Raw genomic sequence first — 26,507 nt, forward strand, 5'->3', positions numbered from 1 at the left:
TTCAGTCTTAAGAGAGATGGGAATAAGGCTTACAAACCTTTTATCTTTTAATCAGGGAGTATATCATATCTGCTTTTTTGGAAGGGGAGGAGCTACCTACTGGAGACTTGATGAAGTTCCTGATCTTATCATAATCCTAACTTTCAGAAGGTTTTTCGCTACCCTTGAATGCTTTTATACCAGTAGAGTCAGGAAAATTCCAGATGTTGGAGTCTTCTCTTGAGAAGATCCATCCTTGTGTCAAAGAGGGTATTCATAGGCAGAGAAGGATAGAAGGATATACTTGACCATCTCAAGTGCAGAGACTGTTTTCCAACTACACAGAGCTTCTGCTCTGCATGTTAGTTCTCATCCATACTTAAATCTTCATGACAATCAATGGCAAACAAATGTAGAATAAAGCATTGCAGAGACTTCAGCATTGATAACTTGTGCTCATTCCCCTCAGGAAACAGTAGTACTAAATTTTCTGAGTTGCTTTCAAATACCCCTGTGTGAGGCAAGTCCAGAAATTGCACAGAGAAACTAACCTAAAGGGTCAAAGATGTGGATGTTGATTACATAGCTGATATAGTTTGATCTATAGTTTATAGTATCCACTCAAGAGAACACAAAATTATGGAGAACTTAAATGAGGGAGACCATGTAGTCCAAAACCGTGCTGGAACAAATGCCAGACTTCTGAAAGTAAAGATTCTATATCTCTTTCCAACTCTTTTGACTACCCTCACGGTAAGAAGCGCTTTTCTGATAACTAACTAAAATTTCCTGAGTAGCAACTTGTGTCTGTTGTCCCCTGTGGCTGTCACTGCACCTACAGGAGGAATCTGGTCCTGTCTTGTCTGGACCCCTCCACTTGGTACTTGAAGAAAGCAATAAGATCTCATTCTTAAGGAGAACCTCATTTTTAAAAGCCTAACTGAATGTAGTCCTCCCAACTTCCTCCCCTCATCAGAGATGTAGTCCATTCACGTAATTAGCTAATGGATTCCTAACCAGGTGTGGAGTGCTTTATTCCTCCCTGATAACCAAGATAAGTTCTTTTCTAGTACCTCATATTAAAGTCATTTACACTGGAAAGTGGATGAGAGATCAAAATCTGGAAAGCACCAAAACACAAAAAGTGGATGAATAAAATCTTGTTCTGTTTACTAGTTTATTTGTTTGTGGGGGTTTTTTTGTTTGGTTGGTTGGTTATGATGGTTTTTTTTGTGTGTTAAATGGCTCAGACCATTTCTTAGTGCTATTTCTTATTTTTCAGTATTGAAACCCCCAAAGTTTCAACAGGGAGTCAGGATAGGAACACTAATGAAAAATGAGATTTTGGTTTTTTTCTTCAAATACATGTAATAATAAATCTCCTTCCTTAACTTTTGTCAAAATTCTCCAAATGGAAAGGTTTTCTTTGGAATATGGAGGCTGCAAGCTAGTGTGACATTTTAGTATGTTCACACACACTGCACTATGAAATAGCTACTACTGCAGTCTGCTTATCTCATTTTACCATAAGATTCAGTTTCAAACTTGTCTGTGTTATTCCCACTTACTTTGTTCAGTGAGAAGAAAGTGAGAGTGTAGAATATAAGATCAGTGAAAAGGAAACTCTTAGCTGCATATCATCAGCTAGTTAATTATACTTTAAACTCTTCTCATATCCTTGTAGCTTCACACATTTATTGAGTGAAAGACTGAAAGTGAAGACCAAAGCCAACTGCTGAGAAATGCTGTATCTAAGCGTTTTATCATAGATCTTTTTGCTCAGGAAGCAAGGATTCATGGCTTTCTCAAGTGCAGAAAACACCAGAAAGTCTGTTGGGTCTCAAGCAGGTGAAAACTTATATACAAATATAACATAGGAAAATATATGTGTATCATTAAGTATTCCTAGTAAGTTAGTGTTGGTACTGCACCACAGGGAAAGAACAGAAACAAAGAGAATATATGAGGAAGTAGAAGAATTAGAGAGAGAATTGAAATCATATGTTGTTTGAAATAACAAAATATGCTGAAGACCTTCCAGTCCATGTGATCATTCAGACAGCAAGAAAAAAATGTTCAGATAGCAGGAAAAAAAAATGATGTTGTTATTGCTTAGTGTACTTCATGTTTATATGCTTCCCATAAGAGCTCATTTTCGGATTTATCTTTTGACAAGGATCTGAAGAGTCAGTATTACGCATGCTAGCTGAGGGGAAAAACTGGAGCTCAAGTGGATGTTTGTGACTTATTGGAGGATATACTGACAGCTGTTGAGCTTTTTACAGCCAGGAAGTCTGTAATCTGTAAAGGGTTCAGTGGTGGTTGGTTTTTTTTTCTCTTTGACTTCCTTATGAGATACAGTCACTATAAAGTCCACCATGTGTCTTTAAGCTCAAGGCTTAAAATATCCTTTAGAAAGAAGTCAGAAAGGCCATACCAAGACTGGGAGGCCCTCAGAACTAAAAGTTGTGTTTATCTCATCCCCATATGCTTATACCCTTCCTCCCACGGCAGTGCTAAATTTGTTCGAGGCGCAGCGATCAGAGGTTTCTCACATTCATGGTCCAGCTCTGCTGTTCAACCAGCCCAGCCCATTCCCCCATCTGCTCTTGTGGCTGCTATCTGCCCTCTGTTCTCACCTACTGGGATTCTCAGCTGACACTTGGGTGCCTTCCCCTCCCACTCATGGGCATCAAACTGCTATGGATCATCACATATCTTGATGATCCATAGCAGTTTGGTAGGCTTGCCGTGCCTTAAGGTTCTCCACTATTCATTTTGCTAAATAGGAGTGCAGTATGCAACAAAATTTTACCCTCCAGAACTGCAGGGAGATACTGAATTCCAGTGCCCAGATTCACCATCAAATGATTTTTCAGCTGCAGGACCAAATTCTGCTCCCATAATTGCAAGATAGATAATATTTTATTAATAGATGCCTATGTGTCGTCATACTAATTTTGTTGGGTTTTTTTGCCTTTGTTTATTTATTTATTTATTTTACTTTCCTTTTTTTAACACTGGTATAATTGTCTACAGCATCCTTCTATCCCAGAGCATCCTTTGTCTGGATGCAAGGCAGTGTGTGGCTCTAAGTGTATCTATAAAGCATGGATCAGCAGGAAAGTGATTTAATTTTTAAATGTTTCCCATTCTGTGTTGTATTTGCTTTTGAACTGTGCATTTGAGAAATGCGTGCTGATACTTTTTCTTTCTGCTTTGATGTAAATAAATCTTGTATCATAGATTCTCAAATCTCAACCAGACTTTAAAAAATGAAGATTAAATGAGACTTTATCCTATCAGGTAGATCCCCCACCCCTTGGATAGAGCATTGTTTTTCCCCACCATGTGGAATGGAGATAACCCTCTTTTTCTTTGTGGTAAGCTACCAACCAAATCCATTCTGGCAAATCTGACACCCAATGTGATTTGTCCTTTTCGATGCTGTTTATGAGAAGTCAGGACAGTCTTCTGTCAAAATTGATAAGTGAGAAGACAGTGGGGAATGCAATTTTATTTGTAACAGCACAGCAGCCAGCAGTTCCAGCTTGTTTACATCTAGGCTGGCTCTGTCTTGCTCCACAGCTTTTCTATTTACATCCAAATAGCCCCCAAGTACATTGTGAATGGCTGTCTAGGTAAAATCTGCATAACAGAACACACTGGGAGTGTTAGAGAAGGTTGTTTTCATAAGTCAAAAATGTCTGCAGCTTTAAAAGAGAAATCTTAAACTCAACCAAATCTCCATTTTCATTTACAAAATTGGATCTAAAAATGAAATGTAATCTGCTAAAATCCCGCGATACTGATTACCTGCCTTGGTGAAGGTGTCTGATAAATTAAGGGCTTTATTTTTTTGATGAAAACATTCTTTCTGCAGTGAATGTGGCTGGTGTTCGTAAATAAAATGCATTACAAACGTTTAGATATAAGTTTCTGTATGGAAAAAATGCAATGACCTGTGAAGCAGAGGGCAGTTTAATTACACACTGCTTCACGCTGAATACTTCTGCTGCATATCCTGCAATTAGACTGTGTTTCATAGGCATTAACATATTTCCTGGGAAATCCTTCTGAGGAGGGAGTGTAACTCTTGATGGACTTGTGGTGGTTCTCAGGTCTCTGATGCCTTTGTTTGCCTTCTGTATAACTTCCTTCAGTCTGGCAGTCCTAGGCATTGTTTGATCTTTTTGTTGATGCACCTAAGAAAGCTGCAGTCATAGCCACTTGCTTTATATAATCTTTCCTGTGAGCTGTCTCTTATTACTGTTGTTAATAAATTATTAGGCTTCCATAAGGTTTAACATTAAAAAAGAGAGTCCAGAAATGGCTGTTAATGTCACTGCTCTGGTACTGTGTATCATGGAATCATTGGATACCTCTGATTTCTCACTGTGGGTGAGAAATTCATCTCTGATTTTAAGACTTGCAGTCATGCAAAAGGAATGGACTGATGATTGATAGAAGAGGCTCCTCTGTAGTGCATAGGTACATAAACACAAAGGCGTTATAGAATCATAGAATGGCCTGGGTTGAAAAGGATCTCAAAGATCATCTAGTTTCAACCCCCCTGCTGTGTGCAGGGTTGCCAACCACTAGACCAGGCTGCCCAGTATACACTGTATTGTATTTCTCTATGTACACACACATACATAAACTTATACTCATTCCCACCCGTCCACACAGATGCATGCACGCACAAGTAAACAAATATTTAATGCTCCTCAAACCCGAATATAAAATAACTAACTTAAAATGAAGTTATTTTGTTAAAGGAACATTGGAAGCACCACAGACTCTCTTCATCTGAACAGAGATTAGTAACTGCTAGGGAAAATAAAGTAAAGTAAGTCTATTTAAAATAGATTGTTGTGGTGGTTCCTACTGATGCTAGGAGTTACACATGTTTTTATGAATGTCATCAAATTATTTCTGGTCACAGTTAAAAGACATTGATGCTAAATAAAGGCTGTACTTAAGTCAGAGAGTAGGAAGTATGATTTGAATAACTGTAATGTAATACTTGAAACACTAAGCTTCTCTTTAAGTGTGCAGCCTTACTCATTGTACACACTCTGATTGTTTGTACCTGACAATCACATTCGCAGCATGGAACAAATTCTGAGGTGAAAAAAAATGATGTTATAAAAGAAAGTCCAGAGAACATAATTTTTTCAACGCTCATGCTTTTTTAAATGCAAACCCAGACTTGTTCCCTTTTTTTTATACCCACACTCACTCGTAACATATGTTTTTATATTACATGTAATATATGTTGCATTCTTATCACTTCTAAATTAGAACTGGATTTTTCTTTCCAGCTTCTTCACTGTTCGCTCTTCACCCTCCTAGGACTTCGTTAGATTGAACTGTCAGCCAGCTCCTGAGAGGGGATAGCTCTGGTTCTGTTTGTGCTATTTATTTTTATTTCACAAGTGGGATTACTTGCCACTGACAACAGGTGCGAAGCATTATGAAGATTAAATATCATAGAAGGTAGCAACCTAAATGCCTGGTGATTTGCCAAACTGGACAAGCCAAATAGAGACCGAGAAAGTGAATATGGTCAGGGATACACCACCAAGATGCTTTGCCATTTTGAGTGCTGCCTGATTGGAAAGTGGGTGCTTATATCATTCCCTGCCAGAAGATAAGAAATTGCAAAGATGGGATTACTAAACAAAATTATGAGGTTGAGAGCAACATTGCTAGGTTTCCCTAGTTTACAGAAGTGACTAGTAAGAAGCTGATAAAATTGATGTAGCTTTGCTAGAACAAGCTTCTAATAGGAGCCTCAGTTCAACTACGCATATAGACTAGAAGTTGAGCTTACCCGTAAAGACACTGATACGGAAAGATACTGAAGAATGCGTTTAAATTCCAAGGTACTTGTGGTTCCTGTACACTTATGTCTGAGGTTTCAGAAGAACACTGTTTGTTTTAAGCATAAATAGTTTTTATTTTTTTAAATAAATCAGATCTTAATTTACTTTCTCAGTTAATCCTTCTTTGAGCTATTCTGTAAGTTCTGTATTTTTTGCCTTTTCTGCTTTATTCAATCAGGTAATCTTTCTGGTAATTATGCCATTAGCAAAATGAACATTAAAACAACTTACCAGCTATTACTGCATGTGAAGAGGAAAAACTGATAAAAATAAGTATTTTCTTACTTTGCCTTCTTATTTTTGTTTTCTTTTAAATTCTTGGGAAATGCTGTATTCCTTCACTGTGGATTATCAGGTGTTGGGCATATTCATTGTATTCAGTAAGTCTGGAAAATAACGGTGTTTCTGCTCACACCTGGAGCTGTTGCAGAATATGTGTGTATCCGCTTTCTGCAAAATAGAGATGGGTGATAACTGACTAATCGGTGATACCTGTGTTGTTCTGGGTGGCTATGAAAATAATTTATTGTTGTTTTTTTCTTTTTTTTCCCCTGATATTGCAATTATGACAATTAGTAACAGTTCATAATCTTATTTTTATCCAAGAGATGCTATTAATCATCCTATTACAGAAATACTGCTAAACCAAGAGACCTCCATGAACTGCCCATCTCAGAATTCTGCTGCCTTAGTACGTGCTATGTTGCTGTGGGCGTTGAAATTTGAGCCAGGACACAACCTTTTCATACATTTTAGGATGAAAATAGAAATATATCTCAATTCTATTGTATGTTTCACCACACAATAATTTTTTTCCAGACTGACAGCTTTTTCTCTTTGGTAAATTAAGAGTCTTCCCATAGAATTTATTGACTTCCTTTCCTAAAAGCAGTGCATGTAGTGTTGACTCCTAAGTTAAAACCTGGAGATTTCATTCTTGTAAATACCAAGTCTTCCTTTCCTTTTTCTTTTTTTCTTTTTTCTTTTTTCTTTTTTTTCCACTCAAGAGAATTATTCTAATGAGAGACAGCACAGAGTTTTGCTTTTACAGGTTACACTGTACTAAATATATAAGCAGCATTAAGAGCTGACATTCTTTTCAGCTAAGGATAATGGAATTCAATGGGACAAGGCTGATGCTGGTTAATGCTAAGAGATTAAATATCTGTCTGAATCATAAGCAGAATGTGTTTAGGATCCTTCATCTTAGCATGTCTCAAAAAAGCAAATCCTGAAATACGGATCACAGGTTTTAAAATAACATATTTCCATTGTGCTAAAATGAGCACTGATTAAAATTAGTTTGGTTTTTGTCTGTCTCACCAATGAGGTAATTTCCTCATTGTAATGAGGACTTAAAATATTAACCCAAATGATAACACACACATTTCATTTAGGAAAAAAAAAACCAAACTGTTGTATTTTGATTCCCTGTTCCCCCCTCTAATGGCATTTTCAGAGTTCCTGGGACACATTACTTTGATGTACTGTACAGGTGAATGGAACACAATAGGTAATACAACCCAGATAATCTCTTGGTCCTTTTAGTGGTGTACAGCAACTTCTATAAGGGCAGCCAGGGAATAATGGAAGGGCATGGGGTGTTTATAATATTTTTTCACAGTGCTTTTCAAGCACTCTGTAATCATTCATGCTACTATTGTGCTGTTTGCTTTGTTGTCTGCTTTTCATAGATGAGGGAAACAAGTTACAGAAAGTTACACGAAGTGACCAGAAGCAGTTACATGTGCACCAATGTCTACGACATTAACACCAAAGCAGTTACAGCTGAATACAGAATAGATCCCAAATTTGTCTCTCAGATTTGTATTTAAGTTGTTGAGTTTTACTGAAGTTTAATGCCATGTTCCAAACATTAGTTACTTTTAAATTTGTATTAGGAAATCCTCATCTTGTGAGAATTCACTATAAGACTTAAACACGGACAAACTCTGGAAACCCTTGAAAAAAAAATGGTCTCAAAAGGAGAAATTTCACTCAGCATTTTTCAAAATGATGGTGAGTTTAAGGAAGTGGTGAAAATTCCCTTCCTTAGTGCACAGCATCTTCTGGGGATGAATGTCAAGCGTGCACCCAGTAACATAAATGCACCCAGGGATTTTTCAGAAATAATTTGTTTCTTGCAACCATTTTCTTCTATAAACAATTTCTTCCCATCGTTTGTAATGATAACCTTTTAATTTTCTTCTTAGACTCTTTCCATTTTGGAAATGGATCAGTGAGTCTCCCCATACAAAGAGATTATAAAGAGGATCTGAAATTTTTTTGTCAGCGTAGTCTCAGGAGACTCCGATTCCTAGGATGCCATTTTTTGATATGAGGCAGCTAAATGTTTACATTTGTCACACTATAGAGTGATGTTAAATAATTAACTCTTGTTACTTAAAATGGTCTACAGTATAGTAGACTAGACTGAAGCTGTTTCTGGTAAGTAATAAGATGATGGAAACAGAAAAGTATACAAAAATGAGACAAGGCGATATTATAAGGTCCAGCAACTGGACATAAGGCCTTTAGAGCTGGGACAGTGTTATGCTCCATAATTGCACTCAACTGCACTAGATCTATAGCTCTATGGAAATAATCAATACTCGTACTCATTCTGTGAATGCAGTAGGTCAAATTTAACAAAAATAATGTTATCACAAAAAGTGTCAGAAATTTCCAGAATGTGCTCATTCTGCTATAGTTCTAGGAGAGGGGCAAACCAGATTCTGAGCTTCAAAACCACTTCCTTGCTTCCAGAGTACTTACCTGGGTTTTGAGAAGTTCACACCATGAAAAAATGAATAGCTTGTTATTGATGGCTACTGATTTCTATTGAGCTCTAATTTCGAGTTTGATTTACTTCCCATCTGTACAAAGATTTCTTCACAGCACACAGGACTGGAGGATTAGAGAGAGGAAACGGGACAACATGGCAGTAATAAACTGTTATTTCATAGAATTGTAAAATACCCTGAAGTAGAGAGAATGCATCAGGATCATTGAGACCTCCTCATGATTTCAATAGTGCCAAGCTCAGCTCTCTCTGATTTATACATAGTGAAGCAAACACTTTAGTGTATGTGGGTATGGGCGTTTCTTGAGAATGGAAATGCTTGGGAGGAAATGAGGGATAAGAGCAAGCAAGGCTGCTGTCTGTATAAATACAGGTGAGAGATCACTTTAGGGAAGAGTAAACTCAGAAGGACTTTGAGGGTGAAGACAGAAAATTGTGTTTCTGGAAAGAAATTCCATTCTGGAATGGGGTGAATGAGAGAGGCTGACAGGTAGTGATGATGCAGGAGCAGAGCTCAGCCACACTGTAGATGGGTTTAAACAGGAATAACTAATCCTGAGAGAAAGTGGGGGAAGGATTCTAACATGCTTATGGCCTAGTGGAGACCACTGGCAGAGTGAAGAGCTAGGAAAAAATGGAACAAAGTAATTTTTCCATCTACGCAGTTATTTCAACGAAAGGTCATCAAATGGNTCTTGTAAACATCTTCTGGGTACAGCAAGAGGAAACTATCAGTTTTGGCTGTAATCTGTTTTTCTGTGTATGACAGGAAAATGTGAAGAGTTCAGAGCTTTTTTTGTCCCCAGAAGACTATTCAGGGAAAGCCACAGAAGGGTTCATGATCTGTTTTCTAACAGACTATCAGCTTTACTCTCTGTAATCAAGCTTTTATTAGAAAGACCTACTGTAACTGCAAACTGATGAAAACATTTACAAGCACTTTTTAAATGTTCCTTAACCTTTTTACACTTATAACCCACTTCTCTGCCACCTGAGAGAAATGACAGTATTAACCTAGTCTTCCTACCCCAAAGAGGTGAAAGCTCCTTGCTTGGTCTTAAGTCTCCTGAAGCTGACAGCCTGTAAACTGGTTTTCTGTCACCAAAGCAAATGATGGCCTTTAACTGGGAGCCAGACGCTACAGCCGCCACTCCATCACTTAAGAGAATGACCAGCATAACCAGTTTTCAGTCCTTCAACAGCATGACCTCCAACTCTTTGCAGAAATGAGCTATCTTGTACACTGGCATCCTGGTCTTTCAGAGTAGGAAAGTTCTTATTCTGATTTTAATCTCTGTCTTTTAAGAAAATAATTTATGGCAAAACCCTCTAAAGTATTGTCTTCACCGTGGAATTGTGCTGAATTATTGTTCTGCTCACACAGAGGAAAGAAGCGGCAAGTCAAAGATTTAGCAATTTGGCATTGATTTCTGTCACTTGGCAGCAGAATACCATTCATGTTGAGAGGCGGCTGCCCCCAGAGTGCCCAAAAGATGGGAAGGCTGTCATCTCCTGAGCACTCTGCTCAGTCCCTCTCCTTCCACCATCTGTCTGTCAGCGCACTTCACAAATCCCCAAATATTGTTTCTCACAGCTTTCTAATATGCTGAATTTTGAAGATGGTTCAGTCCCTACATGCATACACACAAAACCCCAAACTTGAAGTAAGAGAAAGCAACTATCTGCTTGTGTGTGTGTATGCATGTGTGTGTCTAAAGGAAGGAGAATGTATCCTTAAAAATTCATTACTGCTGCCAAACACTGTTTCTTTTGTTTAAGAGTAGGAGGGAAAACAACATCAACAATGCCAGCACACACTAAAAAGCATCTGTCAAGAAATGCAAAGTGAAATGCTTCTGACCATCATGGTCTTGGTTCTTTGGTGCCTAAGTAGCTGCTCTTCTCTTTGTTTCTGATGTTCGTTTCAGCCACCAGATAAAGATTGAGCTTGTGGACTTCAGGTCTGAGAGATGAATTAGTATTTTATACAAAGTGTTTTTAAATATTTCAAATATGTTGTTAGCCCTGATTTGTTTGACTAGGATGTGTTTTGTTTGCTTTAAAAAAGAAGATGCTTTGAGGTTAGTACTGTAGTTGTTTGGTGAGAAACGGATTGTTATTTGGAGTGATTTCCATGCAGAGGAAGAGACCTCATCCAATTTCATCTCCAGTCAGAATGACATATTACTTTAGCCTATACTTGAGTCTAGACTGAAAAACATGAAATGTTTACTGGGCAATTATCTTTTGATGCTGAGTACTACAGTGACTATCTGAAGCTTCTAAGGCCACACACAGCCACAAACACTATCATGAAAGTACATCTCACATAGCCGCCAAAGAAAGGTGTAATCCCAAGACTACAGAGAATAGATCTCAGCTCTGAGCTATGTTCTTTTCTGAGAAAAGAAATGAAAGCTGTGGCAATGCAAACACTGTGCACAGCCAGGCATGCTGCATCCCAGTCTGGGGATGTTTGGCACTGGTATTTGTCAGCAGTCTGTTCCCAGAGAGGATTTTAGCAAACCTCTTTGATTCCCAGGATGGAGTTCTGGAGTTGCCCTCATTTTCTTCATTTTAATGCCATAAATGGTTAAATTACTCTGCTTGTTGAACCAGCACATGCTGAAATGTTTCAGCTCATTTGCAGCCTGAAACATCACGTGGCTTTGTAGTAACAAACACTTTGAGACAAATCACCCACAGAAACATCAAGGTTATTCCTGACCAAAGAAGTTATGTTCAGAGCAGTCCTTGGGGTCCCCCTCCAGCTTCAGCTCAGGGAGATTGGAGTTGGTGCCAGCAGGACAATGAAAGTCAGTGGATTTCAGCTTGTGCACAGCTCCTCATTTGCCTTGATTTAAAGGTCCCAGTCTCAGCCCTTTATGGTGTATTTAGGCTTCCTTATAGGCCTCCAAGGGACTGCTAGCTTCTTTATTCCTTAAAAGTATACCTTGTTGCTGCAATTGAAGCCATTTTGTTACTGTAATTCCTCCCTAATATTACAGTTCTAGTCAAGTGTTCTTTCCCTCTGGAGGCATCAATTATTATGGGTTTTGAACAGGCCTCCCTTCAGTATACGTATTTTCACTCCCAGTGCCAGAATCAGGTCACTGTAATTCTCTTCCACAGTAAAACACTGTCCTTTCTTTCTTTCTTTCTTTTTTTTTTTTTCTTTCAAACCTGATGTATAACACATGTAGTCACAACTAATTTCTCATTTCTCATCTTACCTCACAATAAGCTATTTAAAGTGATTGTCCTTCTTTAGAAAAACTAAAGAATGCTATAGGTTTCATAGTATTTTCTATGCTTTCATATTTTATTAAAGCATCGAATGTTCAAAGTCCAGGGAGATATTTATAAAGTTTATGCAGGTACTGAAGCCATGTAGATTTCAGCTTTGGTGAGAGAGCGGGGATCAAGTCCCAGTAGCACACTTACTGGAAAACAAACTGCATGGGGTTTGTTGGCTAACTCTTGTGTTTGAACCAGAGGTTTTCAGTAAGTGTTTTTTTGATGTCTGGTCTCCACAATTCCATTGGACTCCCTGCTGTATGCCTGTTTGTATCTTGATCTCTGTGACATCTCTGAGGATAGGGAGGGATAAACTATATTGCAGGCTGAGAACCAGACTCTGGATTTGAAGAGAGGGCTGGATCTGTGGCATAGCCAAGTCACTGACACTGCAACAAACACAATACCTGAGTGGTTGGTCTTTCTGCTCTTCTCCACCAGCCAGAGGGAGAAGTCTGTGCTTGGGATGCATAGCTATTTCAGGAAGAAAGGGGTGCATCTTCTCTCCCCGTAGCCCAGCACTTGCTGCTGCGGGAGAACTGTAGAGAACAAAGAGGTCCCACGTTTGCCCTGGCAAGGCTTGTGCTAAGGAGGTTGTCCTAATGCTTCCTGAACTTGAGACTGCACTGTATCAAGTATGAAAAGTAGATGGATTGTGACGGATTCTTTAGTCTGTTCTCTCTTTTTTCTTTTTTCTTTTTCTTTTTTTTTTCTTTTCTGCATGGTTGTAAGTGTCACTTGCAGACTCCTTTTAAAACACCCCTTATCAACCTAAGCTTTTTTGTTTGCAACCAAGCTAATACTCTCTGTTACTGGATTCATCGTGCCCTATTGCAATTATTTGCTTCACAGTGTTGAAACCAATCACAGTTCTGCGTTTTTATGAATGGTTCCCCTATGAAACTCTAAAGATGCTTAACTCAGATGGATGTATGTAGTAGTTATCACTGTGCCATCTGCCCTAAAACTTGCACTTTTCATGAGATGCCACTGCTGGGACATCTGGCACTAAAAATATGTTTTTTGCATCACCTCACAATTGAGGAGGATGCAATAGACTTTCATCTCCACAGGAGATTCCTTGAAGCATCCCTCTGTTATCTAACAACTTTTGCAAAGATAGTATGGCAAGAAGCTGGCCAGGGAATGAATGAAAATTAGTGGAAGGCTGTGTTTCTGCTTTATGGTTTAGTGTTGTTGGAAGGGAGTGGTGCTAGTGTGATGGATTGATTGATGTATAGCCAGCCTGTCCTATATCCTATAAGTCAATAGTTGGTGTGATAGGACTAAAATGACTGTGTAATATGCTGTAAGTCAGATCCTATTATCCAAAGGCTAAAAAACTGCAAAATCAATTCACATCTGTATTTCTCAGGAAAGTCTCCTGAAGTAGTTTCTGTATAGCTTGAACCTATCATATATTGGAATTTCCTTCTTAATTCACAGAGTATTTTTCTCTCCTTAAGTTGCACACAAAATAATGCACCTTGAGACTAAGAAGTTACAACAGACTTCTGGCATTTGTCAGCTGCATCTTGATGGATAGGTGTGAGATGTGCCATACTGAGAAAGAATTGTTTTTTCTCCGTGGCTGGACAGACTGGAATCAGTGCTCTTTTGTGCCAGGTAGTTTTTTTACACTTCTGGCAAAAGCCGTTGCATGAGCCTGTGTGCTTCTTTGTAGGAGGTGGAGCTGTGCCGTGTTAGCAGCCAGGAGAAGCTGGGACTGACTGTCTGCTACAGAACCGATGATGAGGAAGACACAGGAATCTACGTCAGTGAGGTAAAGACACAGGCTGGGGAGGAGAGAACACATCTGGGAATATGAGAGCAAGTACTCTGAGACGAGGCTGCAGAAATATCGGCCATCAGCCAGCATGTGTCACTTCCAATTCATTTAGATTATCAATTTAAATTGTGTTTCTCAAGTAGTGTAATTATTACTAGCACGCTTCTTTAATCCAAATGCTTTTAACTAAAACATCATAGTTAGGGAAATACAAAGCAGCCTGAGCATGGTCTGAATTTTGAAAGAAACCTGCCCTTATATGGGAAAGCAGGCAAAATTTCAAGAGAGTGCCTACTCCACACCCTGTTTGCATTTCATCCTGTCACAGCCTCAGTAATCCGTATTTTATTGTTTGTGGCTTTTGTACAGTCAATCTCAGACATACCACAGTTGAATGAAAAGAATAGCCTGAGAGATGAACATGTCAGAAATGCTGACCTCTCCTAATAATTTTTGTATTTTTATCAGTCAAGAAACAGAGTACTGGGTATTGAGATGAGCAAAATGCTGAGTTTTTCAGTTACTTACAAGGAAAACATGGCATCCTACACATATCTTGAGATGTTTCACAATGTCAGTCCAGAAGACTTACATGCACATTAATTCCCTTTGGGTCTCCACTCATGTCCAGGATGGCTGTTTTCCTAGGTAAAGCAGAGAACTCTTGTGAGTCCAAGCTCACTTATGATTGTTCTAGTTTCCCAGATTGTCATTTTTATGACTTGTTGTACCGTATTCTGGGCGAAGTTCATGGACAGAATTAATTGTTAGAGAGTTTTCTCCTGCTTAATAAACAAGGATTTAGAGGCCTGCTTCACTGGCCAGAAGCAGTGTCTAAGAAGCTGAAAAGCACAGCCCTAGAACTAATATAAGGAATTAAAACAAGAATAAGTCTTCCAATGGTTGTATGGGTACTGCTGTTAAAGTCTGACCTTGTGAAGAGAAATAAAATGCAGGAGCCTTCTACTACACTCCAGAACTGTATGTGAAATGTGCTGTTTTTCCTACATGGAAGAAATTTCTCAGACCTTTTTTTAAGTGACTGCAATTATATTGTCTCTCGTACTTGATTAAACATTTAAGAATTTTTTTTTTTCTATGAGAACACATGAGAAGAAAATGATATCTAACAGCTGCAGAGGATGTAATCTGCAAACAAATGCTAAACTCAAATGTTTTGTTTGAAAAAATAGCTTGTAGCACAATGAAGCAAAATAAATGATTCAAGATATCCATCGAATGCAAGGTGATAGATCGAATTGCCCTACAATGAACAGTAGGTCATTGCTCAGGGATGAGCTATACTGACTTTGATAAACTGTTAATGGAGCTCTAAACTTCTATTTAGGTTAAACTGACTTAAAATTAACTGGCTCAAACCAGAAACATTATACAGAACTTATGAGTGATCTATACAGAATAGATCCTTTGGGATTTTTCACTGTTTCCTTGAGAACTGCAAAATTCCAGAGGAAATAACAGCTTGATAACTGAAGCAATCATTTAGTAGTAAATATTTTCATGCAAGAAAAATACTCCTGCTTCTTTCCTGAAGACAGACCCATTTGTATGGTGGTATCAATGGCTACAGAATCACTGCAGCCCTTAGTGAACTTCCAGAGCAGAGGATCTCTGTAGTTAATTCTTAGTGCTCTGACAACTGAAGGTTAATGCATGACAGTGGCAAAGAAAAGTATTAATCTGACAATGATATGCTCCTGACCCTTTCAGTCTTTAGGTTTTTATCTGAAACAAGCTTATACGATTATTTAATGAACTGTTGAGTTCATGGGGTTGTAAAGAAAGATTTAAATTGCTTCTGTACAGAGCAAAAAAAGGCATGTTTTCAAATTCAGTAGCTGTGATTGGTTTCCAGTAAAAATATTTTAATGTTCAGTTACTGAATGTTGTCCTATGCAGGTTGATCCAAACAGCATCGCTGCCAGAGATGGACGGATCCGTGAAGGAGACCGCATTTTGCAAGTACGTGACAATAGCCTTATTTCTAAACTCTTTCTTCAAACATACAGAGCTGTCTTCTCTGTGGACTGTTAATGAGGGAAGGTAGTTCTCTTTGTTACTGTGATCGATGAGAAAATCCATGTCTGTCTGTTTTTTAACACAATAGCTGGGAGCAAAAGTGCGTGTACTGAAAAATGAGAATGACAAACTTGTTCTGGCTCATGCCCTTATATCCCGTGTATATCATTGCTGTATTTATTAGCAAATCTCATTTTCCCTATGTTCATCTCAGTGTCAAATTTCAAATAGGGATCCAGAAAACATAAATACAGGTGTCAGAAAGTTGCTGATCATTCACTGATTGCATAAATTTGGATAAAAATCACTCAAGCTGAGCATTGATGGTAAGAGTTTTCATACAAAAGATATGTTGTCCATAATGGATGATCTTGAATGTACTTGAGCAGGGTGTTCACTCAGCTTTTGTTAATATTTTCTTTTCTCTGCCAATAAAACAACACTGCTGGGGGTTCTTTGCTAATCTACCATCTCGGCATTTTTCTTCCCTTTGGTTTCTATCGATCTTCTCATTCAGAGAGCTGCCCCTGCAGCTGTCCTGCACGTAGGTTTGTGCAATAAGTCTCAGCACCCATAGTCCAGGTCTGGAAGAGGGAAGGCAGGTAGTGGATGGACAGGGGAATAGCTGGAATGGCAGAGGGTTTGTGTTCAGAACTGTTGGTGACAATTTTGAACTGATGACAAAATCACAAAATAGCTACCAAAAGTCAGTCAGTTGGAAACTTCTCTATTATAGCATCTTAGATCTGGTTTCCAGTCTATTTCCCTTGTATTTTTATTTTATTTTTTTTTTCCAGAGGTAGCTCCTGGTAATGATAGGTTGCTTTTCTGTAAACAGTTTTGGAATTGCCCTCCTTTAATGTTAGGTTTCTGGCTGTCACAAGTTCCTTCTCTTCAGTCTTCTTATTTCTGCAGCTAGCATCTCTGTTGAAATCTGTAGTCATATTTCTCACCATCGTATCAACTTTGGAGTTGTAGCTAGTCTTCTGAGCAAAAAAGGATGAGGCTGTGGGGCCACACTGCCAACTAGGAATAGGAGCGGAAAAGTCAGTGTGCTGTTTTCTGTGTCTTGTTATAAAGCAACCATTGAAGAAAGTTAACAGAATATAGTGGTGTTTTTAACTTTAAAAAAATCAGAAAAAAATCTTGTTTATTCAAGCAAGTAGAAACCACGTTCATTCTTCCTCTATACACTTTAAGTAAATTGAGGATGGATTCATTTCCTGCTGTTTTCCTTTATTTCTGAAATTTCTGGATTAAGGGGAAAGCCAAGAGCAGTTCAGGCAAACATTCTCAAATTCCTTATGAAATTCATTTCAATTGTGAGTGAAGACTCCAGAGGTGAGAGAAAGCATAGGTAATTCCACCGTGTTTTTGTAGGTTGGAGCATTACTTTAATGTCAGTGCTGATATATAGCTATGAGTTTGATCATTAAAGTTAATACCCAGAGAGTTATGTGGGGTTTACTTTCATATCTGAAATCACATTGACCCTCTATCTACTCTTATTGATGAGATAACTCAGAGAAATAGAAGGTGACAATGCCATTATTGCGGATTATACTGAGGCTGTGAGCACAGCAGAGTTGTGAGCATGGGGCATTTGTTGGGGGCAGCAGATGGCATTGCTTACAGCTATAGGGGGATACTGTTTCTGTGCATTTCTCACAAAACTACAGTGGATTTCCTCACGAGGCTGGAGCTGTCCTCATTCTTACAAACATCACGCAACCTCTCCAGTCTCTTAGAGATCTCAGGTCTGGGTATTTCGTGTCAAATATTATGAAGCCAAGGGAAAGGAATTTATTAGGACAGTCCCAGTGAAACTTGCCTAAACTTCTGCTGTTTTTAGTTGTGAAACTCCAGTCTAACAAATGGTATCCTCAGAGATGCGATCTCCATGACTGAAGTCCTGCTTATTCCACTGGTATGCAGCCATCAGGGCTGTGGTCTCAAGTGGGTAAAGGAGCAGTTGCCCAGCTGATAGGACTTGCTGGAGCAGCCACTGTAGCTTGGGGTGTTTGGATAGGCTGGAGATCTGCTGCTAGCTCTCAGTGGCTATGTTGCAGCACTTTGGGTTAGGGCAGGTCTTTGTTACCAAAGACTTGCCTGGTCTCCTACAGACCATTGTTACCCCTTTGTGTAACCTTTGCAGTGTTTACTCATTGCCAGTTGGATGCTCAGGGAAGGGTTTTCTTTAATCTGAGTTAAAGCTTTTTTTGTGTGTCTTAATTTTCAGTCTTACGAACACATGCAGAACTTTACTTTTCAGACAGGAAATTCTTACTGCTTACAAGAGATGAAGTACTGGGCACAGTACTGTTTGCCCCCAAAAGTTCATATTATTCCATCTTCCCATTTCGTTTTCACCTATTTTCAAAAAGACTATTTTTTCACTACCACAATTGGAATAATCCACTTCTTTGGATTCGGACAAAACTAAATATGTAAGGAAGATGCAATTTGCACGTAGTCACAGCCATGTCTGTTCAATGAGGTGATAGAACAGCAGAAAGGTAGCAAGAACAGCACATTCTTATTGGAGAACTACTTCTATTTTGATTTTCCTCTGGCAAGGGGGATATATATGTTTTGTGTGGTTCTGGATACTAATCTATCCTCACAAATATAAAATGATTAAATGGAGCAGCAATAAGCAGTGGCCTGTAAGCATTGCCTGGCAAGAGATAATGCAGCTCCCTAATTGGCCCTCTACACGCACACAGTGTGACTGATTTCAGCTGCAGTATTACCAGTCTTGCTTCCACCAGCACTATTATCTCAGAGTGACACTTCCATTACTCTGAACGAAGAAAGATGAACGTCACCTGTCAGGGGCTGGTTAATTGTGTTGCTAGATGTATGTTACCAGGGCGCAGGTTGGACATTTATGAACATAACTGCTTCCTCTGATGTCCGCCATCCTTCAGCGATCGATACAGCTCTTACAGTAAGCGCATAATTGAGTGAAGGCACTTACCACTGAGGGGCTGAAGATGAGCCCGTTGTGCGAGTTTCATTGTCCATACATTCACTACAAATGAGCTGATATTTGCCCTTTATTGTGTGTTGCTTTGTGGAAATAGAAACTAATGTGCCACTTTCATTTGTTTTCTAGATTAATGGGCAAGATGTCCAGAATCGCGAAGAGGCAGTGGCATTGCTCTCCAGTGATGAATGCAAGAAAATTGTGTTGCTGGTTGCAAGGCCAGAACTGCAGGTTAGAGTAAATACAGGATAACCTGGGTTATCCTGTACATTCACTGTCACCATAAGTAATGAACTGCTGGGAAGGAGGAATGCCAAAGTTCCTAACAAAAGGAGGAAAAAGATAGTTGCAGAGCTTTGGCCCTTTATAGCCAACAGAGGAAATAATGTGATGTTGCCAGGGCTTCTTTGCCCCAAGCTAAGCAGTTTTTTTTTCAGCAGACAAAATAAGCAGGTATACAAATAAAGCTGACAGGACTAACATGATATTAGTAAAATATGAAGTAGAACTTGAAAACCATATATTGCTTGTTTGATGATTCTTAGTTGCTCTGGGGATAAACTTCCCATGCTTATCTTAGTCGTTTATACGAGCTTACTCAAAGCTGTAGTTTTTCACTGGTGATGGCTCTTTTTTCTACGCACTTGTAAACAACTGTTCATTTATGTACCAGTTATGGAAATTTCGCTACAGTACCATTCAGCAGCTCTGGATCTAATTGTTTTCAAAGTACCCTGGTCACAAAAAAATGCTGGTACATTACAAATTGTATCTCAGGAGGTGCTTTTTCAAAAGCTTTTAATAATGTTTCAGTGGTGCTAAGAATAAAATTTTGCCATGCCAAGAATATTTTATATCATGGCAGGGGGAGGTGTTAAATTGATCATCAAACTAAAGGAGAGGTAGAGTGGAAGAAGAGTACTGTTTGTACTTGCCTTTATATGCTGTTTTTAAGCCACTGCAAAGCAAAAGAGACATTATATTGCCACTGTTCTCTCCATCTGTCAGCAGTTCAAACAAAGTTGGTTATGTTGCCATTTGTCTCTCATGCCATTGATCTGATATTTCTCAGTTTTGCTAGCTGCATACTCTGTTTAAATTAAATTGAGTAAGTGTAATTCAGTGCCACTTGGAATCTCTACTTCAATCCAGTAGTTACATAAGATTCACAATTTCAGGATTTATTTTCTTTATATTTTTCATCAATCTAAGCAATTCCCATAAAGATGATGACATAGTGTACAGCAAAAAACAGTAGTGTATATTGCGAAATTTTAGCTCACATTGGAAGTTGCTGAGGTTTTAAAGAGTTTTTTAAACTTTTTTTTTTTTTTTTTTTGCTTTTTCACTCAAATTTTGTTGTTCTGTAGGGAACAGAAACCTACCAACTAATAAAGCATATACTCAGGGAAAGTCTGTTCTCTGTATTTGTTTAGACTGGTGAATATTAGAAAAATTATATTGATATGACGTAAGGAATTACTTTCTCATAACATTATTGCTTCCTGTACTGATGCTCCTTCCATATCTTCCATGTCACAGGACACAGTGTTCTTTGGTTCTTTGCTGTTTGTTTGTTTGTTTGTTTTCATTGCTGTTGTTTCTTTTTAGTTTAATTTTTACATTCTGAGTACATATTTATGTAAAACAGAAGAAACAGCCATAGTATATCAGATGTCAGGCTGCTGCAAACCTATTTCAGCTAGCTGTTTTGCTTTGACTCTGGTAAAAGATAGCAGGATTAAGCAGGCTCTTATTTTCAGATAGAAATAAGTATTGTCAGTATTGCAGTCTTGAAGACTGACTGCTAAGTACATTCACTGGGCCACAGGGAAGAAAACCTTTTTTGGCCATTTATTTGTCTGGTGAATACTGATGGATAATTAAGTTTTGATGCATATCACCAAGGAGGCACCTAACCTGTTCAATATTGAAAGAAAGAGCATGAGCAATTAATTCACATGTGTTTAGGGCGCAGAATGAATGTAGTACCCATGTATGCTAAAGTAGAAATGATCTTTGTGCTAAAAGTGTATCTTAAGGATTCGCATTAAGTTAAATTTGCGGTCTGCCATGATCAAAGCAGCAGATTTACCCAAGTGAGATCCATCTTTCATCCTCCAGATTTTGTTATCTTTACAGTTTCCTCAAATGTGATAAATTAAGCTGCATTCTTCATACTAGAGAAGGACTGTGTTCCTGCTTTCCTTGGTAGAAAAAGCAAGTAAGAACAGTAAAGAAAACTAGTAGTCAATACTAGATGTTTCATAGAATGGTTTCTAAGTCTCATTAAGGACAAATATAAAAATTACATGCCCCCCACTCCAATGAAAAAAATAAAAACCTCCTTCATTCTAATTTCGGGCTGTTGAAAGCTGACTTTGCCAAGAAAAACTTCAGAAAGTTTATGTTTGTCAAAAGCATATTAGACTTTTTGAAAGAAACAGTGATACCTGACCAGCATTCAGGTGTAAGTACCACACAGCGCTAATCACTCTCAGTGTAGTTTTGAACTACCACTTGCTGATTTGGTTAAGTGTGCTTTGATGCAGTGGTAGCATTTCTGCTGTGGCCTGTGTTGCACTGATCTGGCTGCCTTGAAACATGAATAGTTGGTATTGTTGTCACTGTCTGGTGCTTAGGAATTTGTCGCCCTTTTGTCACAGTCCTCCTCCAGTTCTTTCACCAGTGACAAAACAATAAATATTGCCTTCTGCTTTTTTCCCACCATCACAGCCTTTACAAGAGTGTCACTGACTGGTATTTTCCCTTTCAGTGCAGTGCACCATCTGGTGAGGGATTACAAATACAAATGGACACACGCCATATACACATAAGCACAGTGAGCAAAATGGGAAGATAAGAATTTTAGAGCAGGGATGCTGGTTTTGTTAGTGTAGAAAGCTGTTAAGGGGGCTAATTAGATGTGGAGAGAGGGTATACTGACTAGATGAAGAATGCAACATTCCCTCCTATCCTTTTGCAAGATTGTCATCAAATGTCAAAGAATTACACTTAGGGAAAACACAGACAGATAAGGGTTGTTTCCAGGCACACTGTAAGGACAAATATAACTACCCTTCCAGTTGCCACATCTGCCTATTGCCATCTTCTCTATGTATGTTTTCCTTGAAGATCAATGGAGAAATTGCTGTAGAAATGCAATGCAAGGCTGTTATTGAGAGTGCAGCACTATGGTACAGCACTGGGGTGGAGGCTGTTGAGAGAAAGAACCCGGCTGTCTTGTGGCCCTATTAGTAATGATGCCGCTCTATCAGCGCTGGGGCTCTCAGCGGTAATGAACATGACAGCTTCAGGATTATGCACTGTGCCTTTCATACCTTTTGAAAAGAAAAAATGTCTGTGCTGTGCAGTCTCCTTCATTATGAAAGAAAATCAGTCATACTGTTTCAAGAAAGGATAAAAGGCATGAGAGTCCCATTTTTTATCTTTCTTTTTCTTCTTCCTTTTTTGAGAAGCAGACTCCTACCGCCTGGCTTTCTGAAGTGAATCATTATGATAAAAAGAACTAGTCAAGCATTGCCATTTGGGTTTACCCTATTTTAGCGTGTGTCCTTGCTGACATAATATAATGTACTAATGTATTGTTTGCAGCTGGAGGAAGGGTGGCTGGATGATGAAAGGAATGAATTCTTGGAGGAGTTGAACTTGGAAATGTTGGAAGAGCAACATAATGAAGCGATGCAGTACACAGCCAATGAGGTGGAGCAGGTAGGACTGCTACTAAATGTGTCGTTTAAAATTTTGCTGGGTATAATTCATACTAATAGAGAATGAAATAGTACACTGTTAAAAGCAGTCAAAAGCTTTGGCAGAATTTTATCTCTAAAATGCTCTGAACTACGCTAAGCTGTAGGTAAAGCAGAGGGGAACAAAAGATATTGGGGCCAAGTATGATAAGGTAGCAAATGATTTAGGAAGCTCTGATAAGCGCAGATTTCTCTCTCTTTCTCTCTCTCTCTCTTTCTCTCTCTTTTTTTTTTTTTTTTTTTTTTCCCCTGGGCTCTCAAAAAAATATTTATCACTTTCTTTACTTCTAAAGTGTTTGGGCTTTATGTTGATGAATTAGTGGAATGGATCATTGTGGCTTGTAGAGCTGTGAGCTGGGATAGGTGCCACTCTTTTTGTACTCACGCAAGATATGAGTCAGCCCACATAACATGAATCATGTAAGCTTACTTACAAATGAGAAGGAAGAGGTGTTTAAAAGAAACAACAGGTGTTTTGGAAACACAAGTGTATTTTTCTTACAACAGCAGTGCACTGTTTATCATTTGTTTTGTTAATGGAAACAAAGACGCATACTGTTAACATAGTCTCAGATTGGTGCTATCCTTTTATCTGCCCATATGCGCTGTTAGCGATGCAGCCCTCAGCCGTACAGTTTAATCAAAGGATCTTCAATAAAATTGTACTTAATTGTGAAAGGCATAAGTGACCCTATCTGTTCGTTCCTGAAACAGATGATCTGTCAGCATGGACACCTATGTGGAACCAAGGACACAATATCCCACCATATCTCCTATCTTCTGCATGTGTGCAGCTGGGTACAAACTCTTTTTCTAACCACAGAAATTTCCAATTTGAATTTTTTCCCCTGTTTTCAATTGTTTGAAAGCAAAGCCTGAGGCATTTTCCTTTGAAGTGAAGAGGGAGAGACTCTGAGAGTCTTCCTTCTTCGGGAAACAAGGGAAATTATTTTGCAGAATCATAGGATATTCCGAGTTGGAAGGGACCCATGAGGATCATTGAGTCCAACTCCCGTCTCCACATAGGACCACCCAACATTCAAACCCTGTCACGTCTGAGAGCATTGTTCAAACACTTCTTGAACTCCTACAGCTCTGTGCCATCCCCATTGCCCTGGGCAGACCATTCCATGCCTACCGCCCTCTGGTGCAGACCCTTTCCCTCAACCCCAGCTGCCCCTCCCCTGGCACAGCTCCATGCTGTTCCCTCCTGCCCTGTTGCTGTCACACAGAGCAGAGCTCAGTGCTTCCCCTCCGCTCCCTGTGAGGAGCAGCATCCACCATGAGGGCTCCCCTCATCTCCTCTGCTCTGCACGGAGCATACCCAGGGACCTCAGCTGCTCCTCTTACATCTTGCCCTCTAGAATCTTCACCACTTTCGTAGCTTTGCTTTTGGTATTTGATAGTAGTTTTATGTCATCTTCAAATTGTGGAATCCAGAACTGCTCACAGTATTTGTCTGATGGAAGACGTGGCTTCGAATCCTGCACTGCATGGTCCATGCTGGGAACTTGAACTTGTTTCTAGCCCTGTTCCATCCCCACCTCTCATTCTACCTTGATGCCGTTGATAACTCCTGTTAAATCTATTCACTTTACACAAATTAAATATTAAATGGGACAGAGACACTGATAGAATAGCTAGGCAATTAAGTCTATTATCTGAAATATGATAGATCAGATTGCAAATCCTTGATCTTACAAGCATTTAATTATTCACACAAAGTGGAATAACTCCAGTGTCAGAGGTGAAGGAAGCCTTACAATGGAATGTGCAATGGCCTTTTAGTTATGATTCTCTTTTCCAGGCAGTGATCCAAGTCTTGCTTTCCCAGGTTGAATGTGCTAAATACTGCACTGCTAACCATTCTGACCTGAGATTTGGTATCTTTTTAAATTTTTTTTAACCAGAAATTGTAGTTTGAGTACCCAAAGATTTCCTGTCAGAAAGAACACTCATTCTTTGCCAAGCATTATGCTTTGTGCAGAGATATTTTCACTCTCTTCTGAGGGAAATTCTTGAGCAGGTCTGCTATCAAACCCTTTTTAACCCCTGGCACAACATTCTGGGGCCTCTGAAATTGCAGTTGTGATTTTCCACTCCCAGTGTCTTTTCAGACTTTGTTTTTTTTCACTAAATTTGGTTTGTGGTTAGTGTTCATTACTGAATGGTGATGTTCTATGTGGTGGTTTCATCAAACACTGCGAGATTATTTTTTTTCCCCATTGAGGTCTTAGACCAGGAATATTTTTCCCCTATTGAGATTTTATTTTATGACAGAAGAGAGCTACACTTGAAAAGATTATGGTCTGTAAGTAGGTGTCTGACATTGCATTGCTTGAAGTAATTCTAGGACAGCCAGACAGTTCTTTGCCCTTCTGATGAGTAATTGAATCAGCCAAATGCAGCTAGATGTGTAATGGGGCGTTAGTAATTTGTGACAGCTGCTGTCTTTCCAGACTCTATGTAGTGACTCGGCAAGTCAGAAAAGTAGTTCTTTACTCCTTTCCTAGCCTTGTTAGGCCAGGAAATCAAGCAGTTTTCTGAGGTCAATCATAGAATACATTGGAGTAATGAAACTGCTCTCATTGAGGCTGCAAGTGGCCGAACTGAGTAGCCTTAAGCTCCCTGGTTGGCCAGAGAGATTTTGCTGTAACATTAGCCTTAATTTTTGTGAACACAGTCTTCTTGTTTCATAATCACTGGCCATCGTGAATCTTATGATCTGCAGGAATTAATGCATACAGTCACAGGCTATCCTTCCAAATACGAATCTTTTTTATCCAACACCCTTTAAACATGTGCTATGAGCTGTCAGAGAAAAAACTGGTACAGTTTGTAATAGAAGAATGGTATATAATTAAGTGGATAGTCGTGTCCATTTTGTGGTTTTGAGTCACTCTGTAGAATTTAATCAAGAATTGTATCTTCTTCAAAAAACCTAAAGGAAATATGTAATTCTTCATTTATTAGAATTCATTTTATTCCTTTCCCATTAGAACATCACAGCCCATTGTGGAGCAGTGATAACTTTGATATGAATACTGTACATTTGCCATGCAGAAATTCTTATCAGTACCATGGAATATATCAAAACCTATTAAGAAAAGAAAGAATTGGATAAAACAATTCATTCTAGTTCATTCAAAGCTGACTTGCAGTGAAAATGTTTAGGGGGAATTCTTTTTTTCTTTTTTCTTTTTTTTGTGTGTGTGTGAGAGTGAGAAAGGTCTGTTTCAAAAGAACAGCATTGTTTGCAGAAGAGCATTTTACCTTCTAAAGCACAACTGAAATCAATTCCAGTCTTCCCCTGTGATGGGTGTATCTCATGATTAGCCTGCCACTGGAGATTCCTCTCATTGTGGTCAGCTTCCCTTTTCTCCCTTTTACTCTCAGACTGACCAGGGAGTTCAGGCTGATTAAAAGTCTTGACTGAATCTCATTGCTTTCAAACTTCAGTAGCAGCATGGGCTTTGAATCACAAGTTGTAAAAATGAGAATAGAACAGTGCCTGAATTCCTGCAAGATTAGCCATTTTATAGGCATGAATGCTTGCTGCAGCATCTTTTGTGGTTCATTTATAGTTTGATTGTACACACTGACAGGTTTGCATTCTCATTATCTGAGTGCTCACTGCAAAGATGAGGCCTAAGGATTCCTTTGGTATTTCAGACAGAAATAATTATACCCCAGATTGATAATGTATGTTTGAAAACAAACACTTTGTTTGGAATAGAAAACATAAACAAAAGCAGCACACTGGTAATTGAAGACCATCTTATGGTTTGCAAAAGGGACTTAACCAGAAATTAGGCTTGCTACCTTTCAAACTAAAATGAAAATAATCTCATGTTGTAAATGACTGCTCTGCCTGCACATGTTCAGGGTCTCTATCAAAGATGACAAGTCCAGAACAGAAAAGCCAGGGACTATCTTACATAAATCACAGAGA

General features: G+C 38.8%; 1 protein-coding gene across 2 annotated transcripts in view; it reads left to right on the forward strand.

Moving 5' to 3' along the window:
* PDZRN4 (PDZ domain containing ring finger 4) overlaps positions 1–26,507 on the forward strand; it is a 237,195-nt gene that overhangs the window by 204,688 nt on the left and 6,000 nt on the right. For both annotated transcript variants that reach the window (XM_015854556.2, XM_015854565.2), the window contains 4 exons: positions 13,652–13,750; positions 15,677–15,739; positions 18,915–19,016; positions 22,401–22,517. In XM_015854556.2, the coding sequence (XP_015710042.1) occupies positions 13,652–13,750; positions 15,677–15,739; positions 18,915–19,016; positions 22,401–22,517 (381 nt within the window). The remainder of the gene's footprint in view (positions 1–13,651; positions 13,751–15,676; positions 15,740–18,914; positions 19,017–22,400; positions 22,518–26,507) is intronic.

Source organism: Coturnix japonica, chromosome 1 (assembly GCF_001577835.2).
Source record: "Coturnix japonica isolate 7356 chromosome 1, Coturnix japonica 2.1, whole genome shotgun sequence".
In the NCBI taxonomy this organism is placed as follows: Eukaryota; Metazoa; Chordata; class Aves; order Galliformes; family Phasianidae; genus Coturnix; species Coturnix japonica.